The sequence below is a fragment of the Tenrec ecaudatus genome, chromosome 4 (genome assembly GCF_050624435.1).
Source record: "Tenrec ecaudatus isolate mTenEca1 chromosome 4, mTenEca1.hap1, whole genome shotgun sequence".
Lineage (NCBI taxonomy): Eukaryota > Metazoa > Chordata > Mammalia > Afrosoricida > Tenrecidae > Tenrec > Tenrec ecaudatus.
In genome coordinates this window covers 52335011-52350658 of record NC_134533.1, presented here as the reverse complement: position 1 = coordinate 52350658, position 15648 = coordinate 52335011, and the positions used below count along the sequence as shown (strand labels likewise).

Sequence of the window (15648 nt, the reverse complement as noted above, 5' to 3'; positions counted from 1 at the left end):
CCAAACTCCTGAAGCCGTTAATGACTGCCCTGCTTCTCACTATTCACAGTACCACGCCCTTTCTCAGCAAGACAACTTGTGTTCTGGATTCCTCTGAAGGGTCAGATGCATGTTAAGTCCTACTTCTAATTTTCCTACATATATTAACTGCTGCCTCAGTTTCCACTGCTCTCACTTTTTTGTGACTAAACTCCTCTGTTGGCTAAGAAAAGACCCATTTATATGCATGTCTCATGCGCCCCAAGCCCCATTTTCCCTAGGTCTCCTTTCTTAAGAGTTCAAGTCCAGCTTCAGCCAGCCTTACTACAGTCGGTGCATTCTGAAGGACAATGGTATTGTCACCCCTCCAAATACAAAAACTGGGTTTTGGGAAGCAAAAAATGTATCCTGCTCCTTTTATGTGCAGAGCAGAGCTAGACATAGTGTACATAAACCAATGGATAAGATGTCTGGTGCACTGAAATGCTGGGGTGGGGTTAGGACAAAAAGGTCAGAAGAAGGCACCTCAGGAGGGAAAAAGAAAACTGCCTAAGAGACACTGGCATAGCCAGGCGACGTTCTGCACTAGTGTAAAATTCTAAGTGCGGGCCTTGTCACCACATCCCAGCATCAGTCCTAAAACTGTGGTCTACATTAATTAGAGCACTTACATGATGGCTAATCACATCCCAGGAAAGGGAATCTTCTGACTGTGCCCCTGAATTCCTTACAAATGACCCCATTGGCTGGTTTTTCCTCTTAACAAGCTCTACTTGCTCCATCAACACACGTAGGCCATTCATTCCAAACAAAAAGAGCTTAATCTTCAATTGCACTACTTAATTACTGAAGTTCCAAGATAAAAGGTAAGTAGTATTGAAACCAAATGAAAACACTAATCAATTATCCCTACAACCTGAAAACAAAACAAACGAAACCAAGAAGTATATCAAGCTGAACTTCTGAAGCTATACTGTCTTTAAGAGATGTTGAAAAGAGAGACTATATTAAATAACACAGATTTCCATACTTACGACTGTTTGTTTATTCAAACAAATCTGACCATGCATACTACCACCCAGTGCCATCAAATTGATTCTGATTAAGTAGATACCACAACTCATTGCTAAATGAGTCAAAATGCTTTAAAGATACTGCTCCTTTCCCCAAGGCAACAACCAAATTGTTGACCAGGCTAATTAATAACCATTCAATCTTTCACTTGCGAGTGACAGGAAGGTTGAAACTGATTTATGTTTCTCATAACATATTAAAAACATCACAAGAATACAAAATGCATATAATTTAGAGTATTTGATTGAAATACAAGGGGGTACACCTCCCTCCAAAACAAAAATTTCCCCCCAAAGCGATGCATTTATTTTTTAACAAAGCAACCTTATCACCTTCAAAGTACTCTCCATTCCACTGAATACATTTGTCAAATCCACTCTGGGAAACGTTTCTCCATCTGTTTGGATGGCCGACAGCACCTCCCTTTCTTTCTTCACCTCTTCTACTTTGTCCAATGGCTGTCCTTCCATGTCCCTTCTGCATGTGCAGAAACAAAGAGCCGGATGGAGCGTGGCCAACTGAGTAAGGTGTGTAGAGCCAGATAGCCATGCTGCTGTTGTTGTTTTTCTGGGCAAACCTGGTGCAGTGAGATGGCTGCGTGAGCAGATGCATTGTTGTGGTGGCAAAACCAGTGCCCCGTCTGCCACAATTCAGGTCATTTTTGTCATACACTGTTTACACAATCTTCTTAGAACCTCTCTAAATCAGGTGTTCTCAAACTACGGCCCGCTGAGGACATTTATCTGGCCCACCGGGTGTTTTTGTCCCGTTTTGTTTTTACTTCAAAATAAGATATGTGCAGTGTGCACAGGAATTTGTTCATAGTTTTTTTTTTAAACTATAGTCCGGCCCTCCAACGGTCTGAGGGACAGTGGACTGGCCCCTGTTTAAAAAGTTTGAGAGCCTCTGCTCTAATTAGAAAGCTTGATTAACAGTCTGCCTTGGTAGAACTCACGAAGAGTCAACATTTTCGTTCTTTCTGGAAGTTGACAGATGCCCAGAACAAGGTTTGTCAACAACCCACATTTCACATTTTTTTGAAATAAGTAAACCTCTAGTGCACTTGAATTTCCCCCCCAAAGTGCTGTGTCCAACATGACAACAGTTTCTGGGACATTTTCCCCACGCAGCAAACAAAACATCACGGCTACACAGTGCTCTCTTAAATCAGCCATCACAAAAACGAGGTTCAAGGGAAACTGCTGTACAAAAAATTCACTGTGACCAGAGAGAACCTTCCCTGGTGATGCCACCGTGTGCACTAGTGCAGAGTGAGTTGCTCGATGCTTGCGTAGCGGGAAAAAATGCGTACTACAAAAGCTGTGCTCCACCCAGGTTAACTCCATTTTTAGGGGTACCTTTCGTATGAGATGAAATACATCCAAATTTTGCTGCAAAAATTCATCTTTTGACATACAAACCAGTTAAGTTTCTCTATTTGGTAAAAAAATCTAAAAGTACAAAATTTCCCTTTGGCTTATCACATGCTCAAGTAGACACATACACTCTACCAGTGTTCCACGTTGCCTTTCTCAACTTCAAATTTTAGTAGCAGGCAGGCTATCTGGGGGCGATTCTTTAAAAAGACAGTAATGTCTTTTGCATTACAGAATATTTTGTCAATTAACCTCACCTGGTGAGCAGTCTGGCCTTTCTCCTTCCTCCAGGGCGGTGATCTTTCCAGGGATTGACTGTGCTGCCTGACAAAGGTATCTGTTTAATGGGGGACCTGGGGCCCACGGGATAGTGTGATAATGTGATTTATTGCTGGGGCTCTGTGCCCCACATCAGTTTCTAGTGAATTATCAAATTTGAGCTTAATTTTGAGAGCTTCCAAACTTGTCATTGATGTTGAAAGTGCTTCTGTGTGCTGTAAATTTATCGATAGGAGACAAAGGTAAGGATATGTCCTAGACATAAACAAGTACCTCAGAGAATTGGCTTACTGGGTTTGAGGGCATATAACTATCACCTCACGGGTCAACTTGGTCAATTGGCATATGAATGCTTTTATGGACGATGTCTTATACACCCTAGTTTGCTGAGGAGCATCTGGGGTCTCTTAAAAGCTTGCGTGTGGTAATCTAAGACTCAACTATTGGTCTGTGCATTTAGAGCAAAACAGGGTGGCGGAACCAAAGACTAACACTAACAGAAGAAACTTGTCTATAGGATGAACACAAACCAGTCTCACGGATCTTGAAATCAGAAGAACTAGATGAAGGCTGGCTCTCCATCAACCTTTCCAACAGGGCAACACAGAGAGAATGACACTGGAGAACAAAACTCAAATTCCTAAAGGGGGCAGGCGTTCCGACCAGCTGTGACTAGAGAAACCCCTGACCACTGTCCTGGGTCTCCGTAAAAAATTGGAACTCAAACCACCTGTCACCCTAATGAAGTAAGTGGTTCTATCCCCTGGGGAGTACTGTGCTCATCCAATCATCTAAATGAGACAATAAGGGAGGACAGAGCTAGATTAATGGAAACCAGCACTAACATGGGAATGACAGGAATGCTGACACACTGGGAAATGTGGAACTACATAATATGCATAGAAATTGCTAAATGAGAACCGAATTTGCTACATACATTTTCTCCCAAACACAAACTATTAAAAATCCCAAAACAACAAAAACAAATAGAGCAGTTCTATGAACTTTTAAATTTCACGGGCCTTTAATTGAGGGCATTCTCCTACTTAGTAAAGAATCTCTCTATTCAAGGCAATGTGTAGTGTTGCTCTGCTCCAATTACACATTGCACATTAGTATTTCTCCTGTGATCAGAATTTGTTCAGTAGCACCAGGGCCACAATTTACCAGTCCTAGTTCTTTGGATAGTCCCTATGTGATTTACATATTTTTCATTCTCCTAATATACGCAAGAAAAACCACAGTGCTATTTCTTTGCTTGTTAAAACATACATAATAAAATATTCCAGAGAATTCCATTTCCCTCCTCAGACTTAAAGACTTCAGCTGTTATTTGGCTAGAACTCAGGCCATATCAAAGTCTTACAAAAACTTTATAGTCTCTTAGATTGCATATTTCTAAATCCTTAAAAGAGCAAGGTGCCCCAGTTACACAGTGGATAAATACTCAACTAATCAAAAAGACTGGTAGTTCGAACCTACCAGCCCATCTAGAGGAGCAAAGTCCTGGAAGCCTGTTCTGGCAACCCTCTGGGGAGGGCAGGCCTGTTCTGGGTGGCAGCGTCATTGAGAGTCAGAACGGACTACATGGCAATGGCTTAAAGGAGCAAAAGCTGAATTTCTACAAAAATTTAGTATTTTATGTCCAAATGGGATTAAAGAATGCATTCATTACAGGAAGTTACAAACCTGTTTCTAAACGAACCTCCTTCTTATAACCTATCTGAAATTCATGATGGTGTGCCAGCGACATCCTTCTCTCAGGTTGGATGCCCAAATGTTAAGAATAAAGACACTCAGCCTTGTGTCCAACCACAGGCAGCCAGAAAAGGGGCCCATTAATCTGTGCAGACGCTATCTGAAAGAGTAATTTATGTTTAAGGATCTTTTTCATAACTAGAATTTTTAAAAAACACCCAAATACAAGGACCTTTAAAGTTTTTAATGCAAAATTTAATTATTGTTTTTAAATGATATCTGGCTTAAGGGATAAATTTATACTGTTGCTTAATTTTCAAATCCCTCTCGAAGAAAAACAAACACCTACCCCACCTTTAAATCCTGGTATTTACAATCTATTTCGCTCATAAAAACACTTTAAACCCAATGATAACAGCACTGATTATGCCAACCTGCCTAAGACGCTCCAGTCAGAGCCGGACCTGACACGGGAACACTCAGCATGGCAACGAACCCGGCCCAGCAGTCACGGGACTCAGGACGGTCAGTTTCCCTCAGAAGGCCAGAAACGCTAAGATTAGACCAAGTCCTTACCAAAGCCAACACTGACCGTCTGCAGAGTTAAGCTTATTTAAAATCAGAACTACTTTCTAAATGGAAGAAAACTGTAATTAAGATCTGAAACACTAATGTCAAAAAGGAATCCCCCCTGATTAATGGTCAAAATTGGATGGATATTTAGACTTTGAAAAGGTAATATCTAAATAGGAAAAACTGATGTTTGCAAGATGATTCACTCTTTGCAGATGTTTTTTCTCCTTAAGCATCTTAAGAGAAAGTTGAGCATTCTCTCTGCCTGCTCTAAAGAGCCCCAGGTTAAGGAGAAATGAGCGTTGGTGGCAAATTGCTTGCCCCATCCTCGCCAGCTGACCTTTGCCCAGGGGGAGTCAGATTTCAGAAATGTCCTTCTACAATTCCAGATTGGTGGCAACTGATGAGGCAGCACAGATTTTGAGGCACAGTGCCAAGCAAAAATCCCAGCGAAATGTCAGGCTAGGATTTGAACACCAAATATGGTCCTTAGGGAAAATGACAGTATTCTAGTCTTGGGAAACTAAAGCTCCACCTGACATTCAATAGTTCAATGATTAATTTAGGCTAGCATCTTCAAACTACAAATAGTACACCCCACCCCACCTGTAATCACGTCAGAACACTGAAGACAATTCCTTTGCCTACTGATGGCATTAAAAAGGAGGCTGGTGGCACAGTGGTTAAACAGCTGTTCAAACCTACCAGCCATTCCAGGGAAAAAAAGATGCGACAGTCTGTCAAGATTTACTGCCTTGGAAACCCTGTGGGACAGTCCTCCCCTATCTTACAGGGACCCCATGAGCCAGAAATGACTTGATGGCAGTGGATTTGCTTTTGTAACAGTACACATTGAGGATTACTTTCTGGAACTCAAAAAGGAGCTGTTTTATACTGAATAACCCATGGCAATCACCAGAGTGAAATACAAGCTACTACTGGTGACTTTTGACCATCTCCCTTTAACCAGCATCCGTGAGTCACTTGCCACATACTCTGACTCCTGAATGTTGCTCAGAAATACATCGCTGTCTTGGCCCGGAGTTATGCTGCTCAACAAACCACAGACCTGTCTGAACAGTCCTACACAGTCGCTTCATGACTGTCTCCTCAGAATTCGATCCAACTCACGTGAGGCTCATTTCTTTTATAATGCAAATAAATAAAGGTGGGAGGTCTTTGAAGCAGGAGCATCTCACGGCGATATATGAACAAGGCACTGAGTTAAATACTGCTAAGTGCAGACACAGTAAATCTCTTTAAGTTGCTTACAAAAAAAATTTAATTTTATGAATATTTAAGCATCTAGTACTACTAACAGGAGCACTGATGACAGCTGGACCACTCACTGCAAGGTCAGTGTTTAAAACCACCAGCTGTTCCATGGAGGAAGATGAGGCTCGCTGCCTCTGTAGATTCACAATCCCAGAAGCGCTCTATGGGGTCACTGTGAGTTGGAACAGACTTGATGGCAGTGGAGTACTTTGTTTAAGGCGATGGAACTACCAAAGAAACTTAGTGACTTCACTTTAGCTTTCTAAAAAAATTATCCAGGCAACATTTTAGTTCAAGAACGATTCTAGAATCACAATTAATATGAAACAGTCTACTTAAAAGAAAATCATCACCAAATTTGTACGTGAAAACAAACACCACAAAGAAAGATTTAAATTGGTTTACATATAAAAATTCAAGTTCTCAAAAGTAGAAGCAAGTAGGTATGGGACTCTAAATAACAAAACCACTGTAAGAAAAATGGAGCCATACCATCTCTCAACTATCACAACAGTAAGAGATGAAATTACCTGGCGGGGTAGGCTCCCAGATTTTTTTTTATTTTAAAGTGTCAGAATCAGAGTTATTCCCTAACGTTATCACTGTTGCTAAATAATTTATCTTAAGACTCTACAAGGTTGAAGGCTTCTCTCCCAGACTAACCTTAGAAAGCAGAATCAATCAGCTTCTCTTCATTTTAAGTTGCTAATAAGATGGGTAGATTTTATTTCACAAAAGCTTCTTTTAAGCTTTCAAAATCTAGCCATATTTTTGCAGCAGGAAGGCTTGCTGTAATGTTTCCCACACTGGAGCTCTGTATCTAAATGTGCACTCAGGACTGACTGCTCAGGATGGGAAGAAAATGCTACTTACCTTGCGGAGGCGCTGAGTATTTCCAAAGGCAGTCTGTGAAAGATCAGTGAAGAGGCACCCACCCCGCACAAGTATGTGTGTACTAGTACACCCACAGGAGGGGGTCCCTAGGGTGCCAGATCCTGGAAGGACGGTTTCTGTAAGTCAGACTCATTAATCCAGGAAAGCTAGAGAAGCAGGAACAGCAATGGGCAAGACTGTCAAGAAAAACTTGTCATGTTTATTAGCTTCTATCCTCAAAGGAATGTGAGGTAATAGGCAAGCTTTCTTGGTTTTAGTTTTGCCTTTCTGCAAGCTTAGAATGAAACAGGACAGATCCCAAAGCGGCAGCGTTTGCACTTTGCTGCTCTCCCACATTTAAACAAGGCTTAGCAATGATCAAGTTGGTTTCTGAACTATTTCTCGTACTTGTTTATATAATCAGTTTTAGGAATAAAATCTTAAAATTACACTGTAAAATTCTAAGACTGAGATATACTATAGTCAGGAATTCTTCCCCAAGAGGGCTTCTGACTTTAACTGCAGGGGCCAGAGCAAGGAATTTTGGGAAAAAGAATCAGCATAAAGCTGATCCCTATGAAAATGAGGTCAATCACAAAGGAGCTTCAAACATTTACAGAAAAATTCCATTATCTTGTAACCTCGTTTCCCCCCCCCCCCACGAACTTTTTGATGCTCCATCAGATAGACCCTCCTTTCCCACGAGCTGTGGCGCCAGCCTCTCCCCACAAGGCACTCATTTCCCATGCTGGATTCAACAGTTCACTGTAACATTTCGCAGAGTTCAGGGACTATACTTACGGTTCTGTGGTTTATTAGGATCGTACCAGGATATACAATAGAAGCAACAGGAAACAACTCAGGATCAGCATCCGAAAGAGGTACGTAAACAAGTCCGGCAAGATCCCCTTAGGAGGCATGTCCTTCCCTTAGCAGTTCTTGCCCAGTGTAGTCCTTAGAGCAGAAATGTCCCGTTTTTTCCTGGTCACCACCACTGCCTCCTCCCTCGGCGGGCTACCGCTCCTCAGCCATTCTCAGGCACCAATGTTGCTTCTTGGCCGGCACTACTTCTCAGCCGGCCCAGCCCTCGTTCGGCAATCACAGCTCTTCCTCGGGGCAGCAACTCTCCGTGGGTTCTGGGGGTGTTTTCTGCATGGGCTGCCATGTCCAAGGATGTGTCTGTCAGTCCTTGCTGTGCTCATTAACCAGGAAACCCCATGCTCCGTGCTCCAGGGCATTTGATAGGCCAGCGAATATTCTTTTAAAAAACTGGGTAGAGCTTTCTAATCATTACTGTACCAATTACAAGGAGGGAAGGAGGTAGGCTTCCAGTCAGACCAAACATTATAAACCATTAATGACAATCCACACCTTTAGGTAACGCTTCATGTTTTTCTTAAGAACCAAGAACAGAAACTATGTAAGGTGATGCTACCCCTCACAGTCCACCCCATGGTTCTTTCCAATGCACAACGCCGGGAGGGCTCCTTATTCCTCCTTGGACCAGTCTTAGTCTACATTCGTCACTGACCACTGGTCCACACGCAGGGCAAATGCGTAGGTCGGCTACAATTGTCCATCTGCTGCTGTCTGGTTCCATAAGCAGGTGTCACTTCAGCTTCATGTCTTCCAGCCACTAGACTCACTGAGCACAGACCATCTCTCTGCTCAGCACCTCCTGTAAATGGGTCAGCATACCAGAACTTCTAAGAGACATTAGGCTGACCACTGTCCTGGTTTTGTCCAGCATTTGCCTGCTGCCTCAGTCCACTCTTTTACAGTAACACTTTCTACATGTACAGATTTCACTATTACACAGATCAGCATTACATCTTTCAAGTGACCTTTGTCCCCATTACATCTTTTAGTAATCAAATCATTCCTGCTTCCATTACAGTTGAGTTATACGGTTTGATCAGCAGCTTCCCCTACTCTCACCCCCAGATCCAACAGGAAAAGGAGAATCCATTCACCGGCATCCTTCCTTGGCACCTCCCCTACCTCACATTATTGAAGGCATGTAAGCCAGCTTTCCATGCCTTTCCATCTTCACCTGCTTTAGGCAACTCATGTTTGAGTGGCCCGGCCCTGGCTCCCGACTCTTTCACAGAAGTCTGCATCCACAGAGTAAGTGCAGTCTTGCAGGGGCCACCAGCACCAATTGGTGCAGCCACCACTGGATAAACACAGCCCAGGTGAGGGCAAGCCCCAAACTGCAGTGATTCCCACTCACTGCCTGGGCTAGCCCTTGGTGTCAAATCTCGCTCGTCCCAACCTCTAGGGAAAGCATTGGTTACAGTATCTAGAGCAGGTACTGGACTCAAACCCATTTCACACCACCCAGTCCCAAATCTTTTCCCTATTTACATGAGGCAAGGTCAGGGGGTGCAAGAGGAACACGTCAAACTCAGCCCATCTTTGCACTGCTGTACTGCTCTTACCTCCACTCACTTCATGGGCGGGGGGGATTTACTCCCTGGCTTCCATTCACTTCCGGTGTACTAACGTCCTACTGTGACGCACCCCTCGGATTTCCAGACTTGCACGCCACATGGGCATCCCTTTAACAAGCGAACAGATTGCTTACCATTTTCAATCGCCTTCTTGGAATCTTACTTTCCCCTTTAGTGCTTCTGATTAGTACTGTCTGAAGGGCGTGTTTACATGTGTTGTTTTTTTTTTAACAAAATCCATAATTCATCTCCATAATACATTCAGGTCTGTTTTACAACACCTTATAGGGGAATCATTCTGGCAGTCATATCAGTATTCACAATACATTCACAAAAGCACATACACTTAAAAAAGACATTTCAGCTTCCCTATTTTCCTGTTACAGAATACATGTGATTCCCCAAAATATGTGCTCCTGACCTCTTGGCCTGTGGTTACAGACCCATTCGAAAATGAGGTTGCCCGCAAGTTAATCAAACAGGATTAGTGTTTTTTTAAGGTTGGCTTGAGTTAATCTCTTAGCAGAGAGGAAAAACAGGAGGTAGGGAAGCAGAAAGGAGGGGCGGGGAGGTGCCCAGCTGCATGAAGATTGCCCAGAAGTCGGTGCTTAAAGAGCTAAGGCCCTTCCTCTTCCACAGCCAACAGAGGGAGTCTCCCACTTAGAGCTGGCACCCTCCGCTCGGCCTTCTGCCTCCTAAACGCTGAGGAAAAGCCGCCCACTGTGGCATTCGATACAGAGCTCTAGATAACGGAGACGCTTCAAATGCATTCGTGCATTCGTGTGCGTACAGCCTTAGGCCCCGGGCAGGGTTCTCTTACTAATCACCCACTCCTCTAGAATAACCACCAATGTAACCACCCCCAAACACAAAACTTCGTACCCTCTCATTCTCCTCTTTCAAAAGTATAGTCCAATGAGCTTAAACCACGTCAGTGGCTCCCACCCACCTGACACCTATCTGAAGGATAACAATGTGTGTAAGAACCACAGAAGTCTGATTACTGTATGAGGAAAGCTAAAAAACAAAACAAAACAAAGAAACTCTCCCTTTATCATGTTTTGTATCATCTATCATCTCTGACATCAGTTGCTGTCCTAGTATATTCTATCGGTTCAAGAAATTGCTGTAATGCTTCACAGAGCTCATGGATTACATTTATGATTAGGTGGTTTATTAAGGCAGTAACAGGATATGATCACAGCAAGATTCAAGTAGTAACAACAAGATACTACTTGGCTTCAACATCGGCAAGAGGTACATGAGTAAAGTCTGGAAATGTCCTTGAAATGAGGGAGTGCCCCTCAGTAATGAGGCTAGCCCTGGACCAGACATTCCGTGCCTGTCCTCAGCTGGCCCGGCTCACTTGTGCAGCTCTCCATTCGTGCAGCAGCTCTCAGGAAGATGGCTTTCAGGATGGGGCTTCCATGTCTCAAAGAACAGTGGTTTCTCTTAGCTCCTATCAACCAGAAGACTCCCAAATTTCAGCATTCCAGGGCTGTGTATATCAGTCTACTAGTTTCACATCACATTACCTAATGGTGATTACTAGAAGGAGGGGCTGGACCAGGGAAAAAAAAGTATACCTTCAGGGGTAATTCCCACCTAGCCCCAGAATGGACAACAAAGGCCACATAAGGCAATTCCACATTTCTCTATTACCATTCAAAATACCTTCCTATTTAAAGAATGGAGGCCAAGATTCTGCTGGGTGTGTCATATGCAAGCGTACAAGATAACCCAACTGAGGCTGTAGCTTTTCAATAGTTTACACAAAACCACATAAATTACATTAACGTTAAACACCATTCCACATAAAAGTTTGTGCAGGTAGAAATTTGGACCTTGCCAGAGTTCAGTTCCCTTAAAAAAAATCTCCACAAAGATGCAGACTAGAATATCCAAAGTATCAGGCTAAGTGTGCTCAGAGGGCACTCATCAATAAACACCGGCGTATTCTCTTAAGCTTCTTGCTCGACTAACTCCCAAACCGTAATTTCCCCAAAAGACGGTGAGAAAAAAAAATAAACCCAAATCAAAAATATTACAACTGAGAATAAACACTCAACCTTCAATATGATTATTAGAATGTAAAAACATACAATCATACTCTATCTCTGCTTAAGACACAAGATCTAGAATTCAGAATCGGCTACCAAACCTTACATAGCCCTGGTAGTAAATTTTCAAGAGAAATGCCATAATGTACTAACACTGGGATTAAAAAATTACCACAATCTTTGAAATATAACGCCTCCTTTTTGATAAGGGCAGGAAGGTTTATTACTGCTTCATGAATAAGGAGAAACATGAACCCAACCCCCTCACTAAGGTTGGTCTAGTCCCCACTTCCTCATTATGCTACCATTTCTGGTGCCCACTGCCAATGTGGTACACTTTCCTATCTGGCCCCAGCCACCCAGAGCTTGGGCAGATCTCACAAGCTACAAGGACACCATCCTTTACGATTGCCAAAAGGCAGGTGACAGGCACAAAGGAGGTAATCTACACAACATACTCATTTTTACCTGCTGGTTCTCTCTTTTCCACTGGGCTCAGTCATCTGGCTGGGACAACTCACTAACCTCGTGGTAAGCACTGGAGACACACGAGTAAGGACTACAGGTGCAAAGCTTCCATACCCGCCAAAGGGAATGTCACCCTGTCTTCAACTAGGAAGCTCTGCAAGCCTCTGTTCAGAACTTTTATCATCAGTCATGATTGAGCCCTCACTGCACGTGCACAATAGGCAAAATTACTCTTCCTACGGTTAGCTGATATCAGCCTACTGATGTCACTCAGTCCTCACAGTCCTCAAATAAGGTCTGGAGGGTTCAGATAAAGCTCTGCAATCACTCCCATGGTTACTACACAGAAAACAAGGGAAAAGGCCAAAATTATTTTCCATTACAACACAAGGGGTAATTAAGAAACCTTGTAATATCTCTATCATTTTTAAAAATCTTGAACATGAAACTGGTAAATCAAGATATACACCCACTTCACACTTGGAGACTAAGAGTTGTGCAAAAATCATCATTATGCAAAAATGGCACACTGCATCAGATCACAAAACAGAGGATGATTATACCATTATGTAAATGCCAAACTATTATTACATAACTGCCAAACCACTGAAAATTACAACCAAGCTAAGTTGACATGCTAACCGTAACTGTCACTGCCAGTGTTACTCTAACCTCACATCTTGGTATTTGTTAGTGCCAGACATGTGATTAATTAAAAAATAGATAAGACGTTTTATGGTTGCATATGCAAAATGTCAAATGATGAGAGCGTCTGTAAGTGTAGAGTAGGTGCATAGTCACAACGCATTTTCACTTGCTCCTGTAGGAGACAAATTGTTTGTATTAAGTTTTAATAATATCTTACCAGCTGGATTTTTTAAAATGTAGTTATGTGTGTTTGCTTCCCATGAGAATAAATTTCCTCTTTCATTATCCAAGAATCACCAAAGCAGGGTGCATTAACAAGTTTGCCGTGACACGTTAAAGTGTTTCCAACAGTCTAGACAATTAAGTCTTCAAACACTGGTCTGGAGATCTTGTAGAAATTGTTTTGTTTTATAAAAGTACTTTATTTTAAAAGAATGATGGTTACCATAATGAATGCCTGAGGCTAAAATGAAAAATGACAGTGTCTGTGCTCTACTTTGACTATACCTAAAATGCTTCATTTAACTTAAGCCCTGAAATATCACCGTAAAGTCCTATGAAAATTTTGCATTGCAAAACCAGTAAATTATATCCAAAGAGCTAGTATTTAATAAGCTAATTAAAAAAATCCCAGCTTACTTAGTAGGCCATTTAGAATACTAATGAGATACAAGAAATATACTACATGGGAGGGGCAACTGATAAGGATAGGGTTGATTAGAAACCAAATGAAATGACTGAATACTCTTAACAGTCAAAACTTTTCTTGGCCATTATTCTTTTCAGTTAAAAACTCTCCAAAGTAAGCTCTTGCACAGGTTACTATGATGTTACGTGAAGAAAATAAAAATATCCAAGAGGATATGGGACAATGACAAGATCATTTTTTGCCAGAGCCAGAAAGAAACTATTAAAAGCACACAGTATGTGTATCAAGGAAAAAACAATTTCCAATGTGACAGAAACAGGTAGTTTTCTGTGTTGAAAGTCCCCAAAGGGCCAGTTTGTAAAGAGCTTATCCTTTGACAGTTACCTCGGAACCTAAATTACAGGCATTACCTCATCTACATAAACAAAACTTTCCATTTGGAAATGTAATTCCACTAGAACAAAGGAAAAATTAATGCTATACACCACAAAAAACACATCTACCCTTCATGAATTATTTCACCCCAAGAATTACCCCTCAAGATGTGCTTTAGCTACATAACACCTTTCAAGGACACAAATCCAAATAATAAGACTCTAAGTAAACAATCTTACTCAAGGTCAAATTTCTAAGCCAGAAGCACCTCATTTGGTTCTTTGCCTTTTGACCCATCCCTCTCAGTCACACCAAAGTTTCCAAAACACTGAGTAAATCAAGGTTGAAAATATCTGTGCCACTTTCTGATAAAAGCACTCCATTGAGGTGGAACAAGCCCGGAGAGTCCGGCACGAGGGAAGCGTGGCTGATGGAGGCTCCTCCAATGGTCTTCACATGGGACTCAATCAGCTCGTTGATTCTCTTCACACACTTATTCAGAAACTCTGGTTTTGCTGAGTTGTACCATACTTTTCTGGGAATCATACTGGACCAAACTACAGTAACATTCTTGAACATTTGCTTGACAAATCTTAAATCTTTCTTAATTCGGGTTACAATATCCAACTCCAGCACTCCTAGATCATTGCCACCCAGATGTACCACCAGCACATCAGGATCTGGCAGACGGCGCCTGGCATGAATTAAAGTAGGGATTAACTGATCCCACATCATGCCACTCTTCCCTATCCAGTGGAGTTTGGCATTCTCCACGGAAATGCCCAGCTGAGGACCAAAGCTTCTCTTCTGTGCCCGTTTTTCAGCCCAGAAAACATACGAGTGACCACATATCCATACCTGCTTCTGTTTTCTTCTGGCATCTGCTATCAAGAGAACATAAACACACATTAACGTTGTCTCCTAGACAAATTCTTCTTAACTTGGGGGTGGCCTTAGACCTTTAAAGTCAGAGTTCTTTCATAGTTTGGTATTGCCAGTATGGTTAATCCTAATAAAAATGCTTTATTCTTAAGAAATATACAGGTTTACCTAGAGAAGTAGACATTTAAATGTTTAGGTATTTTAAAATTTAAGTTTTATCTTTCTTTAGCTATCAAGGAAAGTTTACACCCCTGCTGCTTTTGCTGGTAAACAATGCTTGCAATGGAGGAAATTTAAGGAAAACTGTCAAGTTTCTTAATCTTTCCCCTTTGGTCATCCAGCGGAAAATGCTTTTGAAACAATTATATTCAAAACACATACCTGGTTTTACAATGACTTCTGGGAAGAACTTAAATTATCGATCACAAGTTTCCCCTCCCTTAGATAATAAAACAAGTTTATTAAAATGTCACTACATCACCCAGACCTGCTAGAGCAGCCAACCGGCCACCAGGTCCAGTAGTCAACAACAGTTTTCACAACAGACCAGTGTTTCCCAAGCCTGCACCACGCCCCGAGGGGCGTGCTGGAACAACGCAGGGTCTGCAGAAGCAGACAGAGAATAGACACGATCTTGGATTTGGGGCTATAGTACAAACGTTTACTTGCTATGGGGCACTGAGAAATTTTTTCTAAAAAGGGGGGCAGTGGCACAAATAAATTTGGGAACCAATTGATTTAGCCAATCCTTTTGGTTAGTTTCAATTATCATGAGGACTGTTTATTGAGTCAAGCTAGGAAGCTGTCTACCCATGTATAACAGAAAATGTAAAATGAAACGACAAAGATAGAACACTAAGTTTTTAATGGTATTGTTTAAAATTATACATCGAAAAGCATTCAAGAGAGCTGCTTTATGCCCTGAGATCTGTATCCACCCTCAGTTTTCTTCAGTACAAGGAAAGGAATCTCCCTTAAGTTTTAGA

The 15648-nt window shown here is 41.9% G+C and overlaps 1 protein-coding gene across 2 annotated transcripts in view; it reads right to left on the bottom strand.

Annotated features, from left to right (window-relative positions):
• TSG101 (tumor susceptibility 101) overlaps positions 1-15648 on the bottom strand; it is a 62057-nt gene that overhangs the window by 7757 nt on the left and 38652 nt on the right. The window contains exon 8 of one of the 2 annotated variants that reach the window (XM_075545986.1): positions 7823-14664. The exons of the other annotated variant lie outside the window; for it this stretch is intronic. Coding sequence (XP_075402101.1) covers positions 14087-14664 — 578 coding nt within the window. The 3' untranslated portion in view covers positions 7823-14086. Of the gene's footprint in view, positions 1-7822; positions 14665-15648 lie in introns of those variants that run through there. 2 annotated transcript variants of the gene reach the window in all.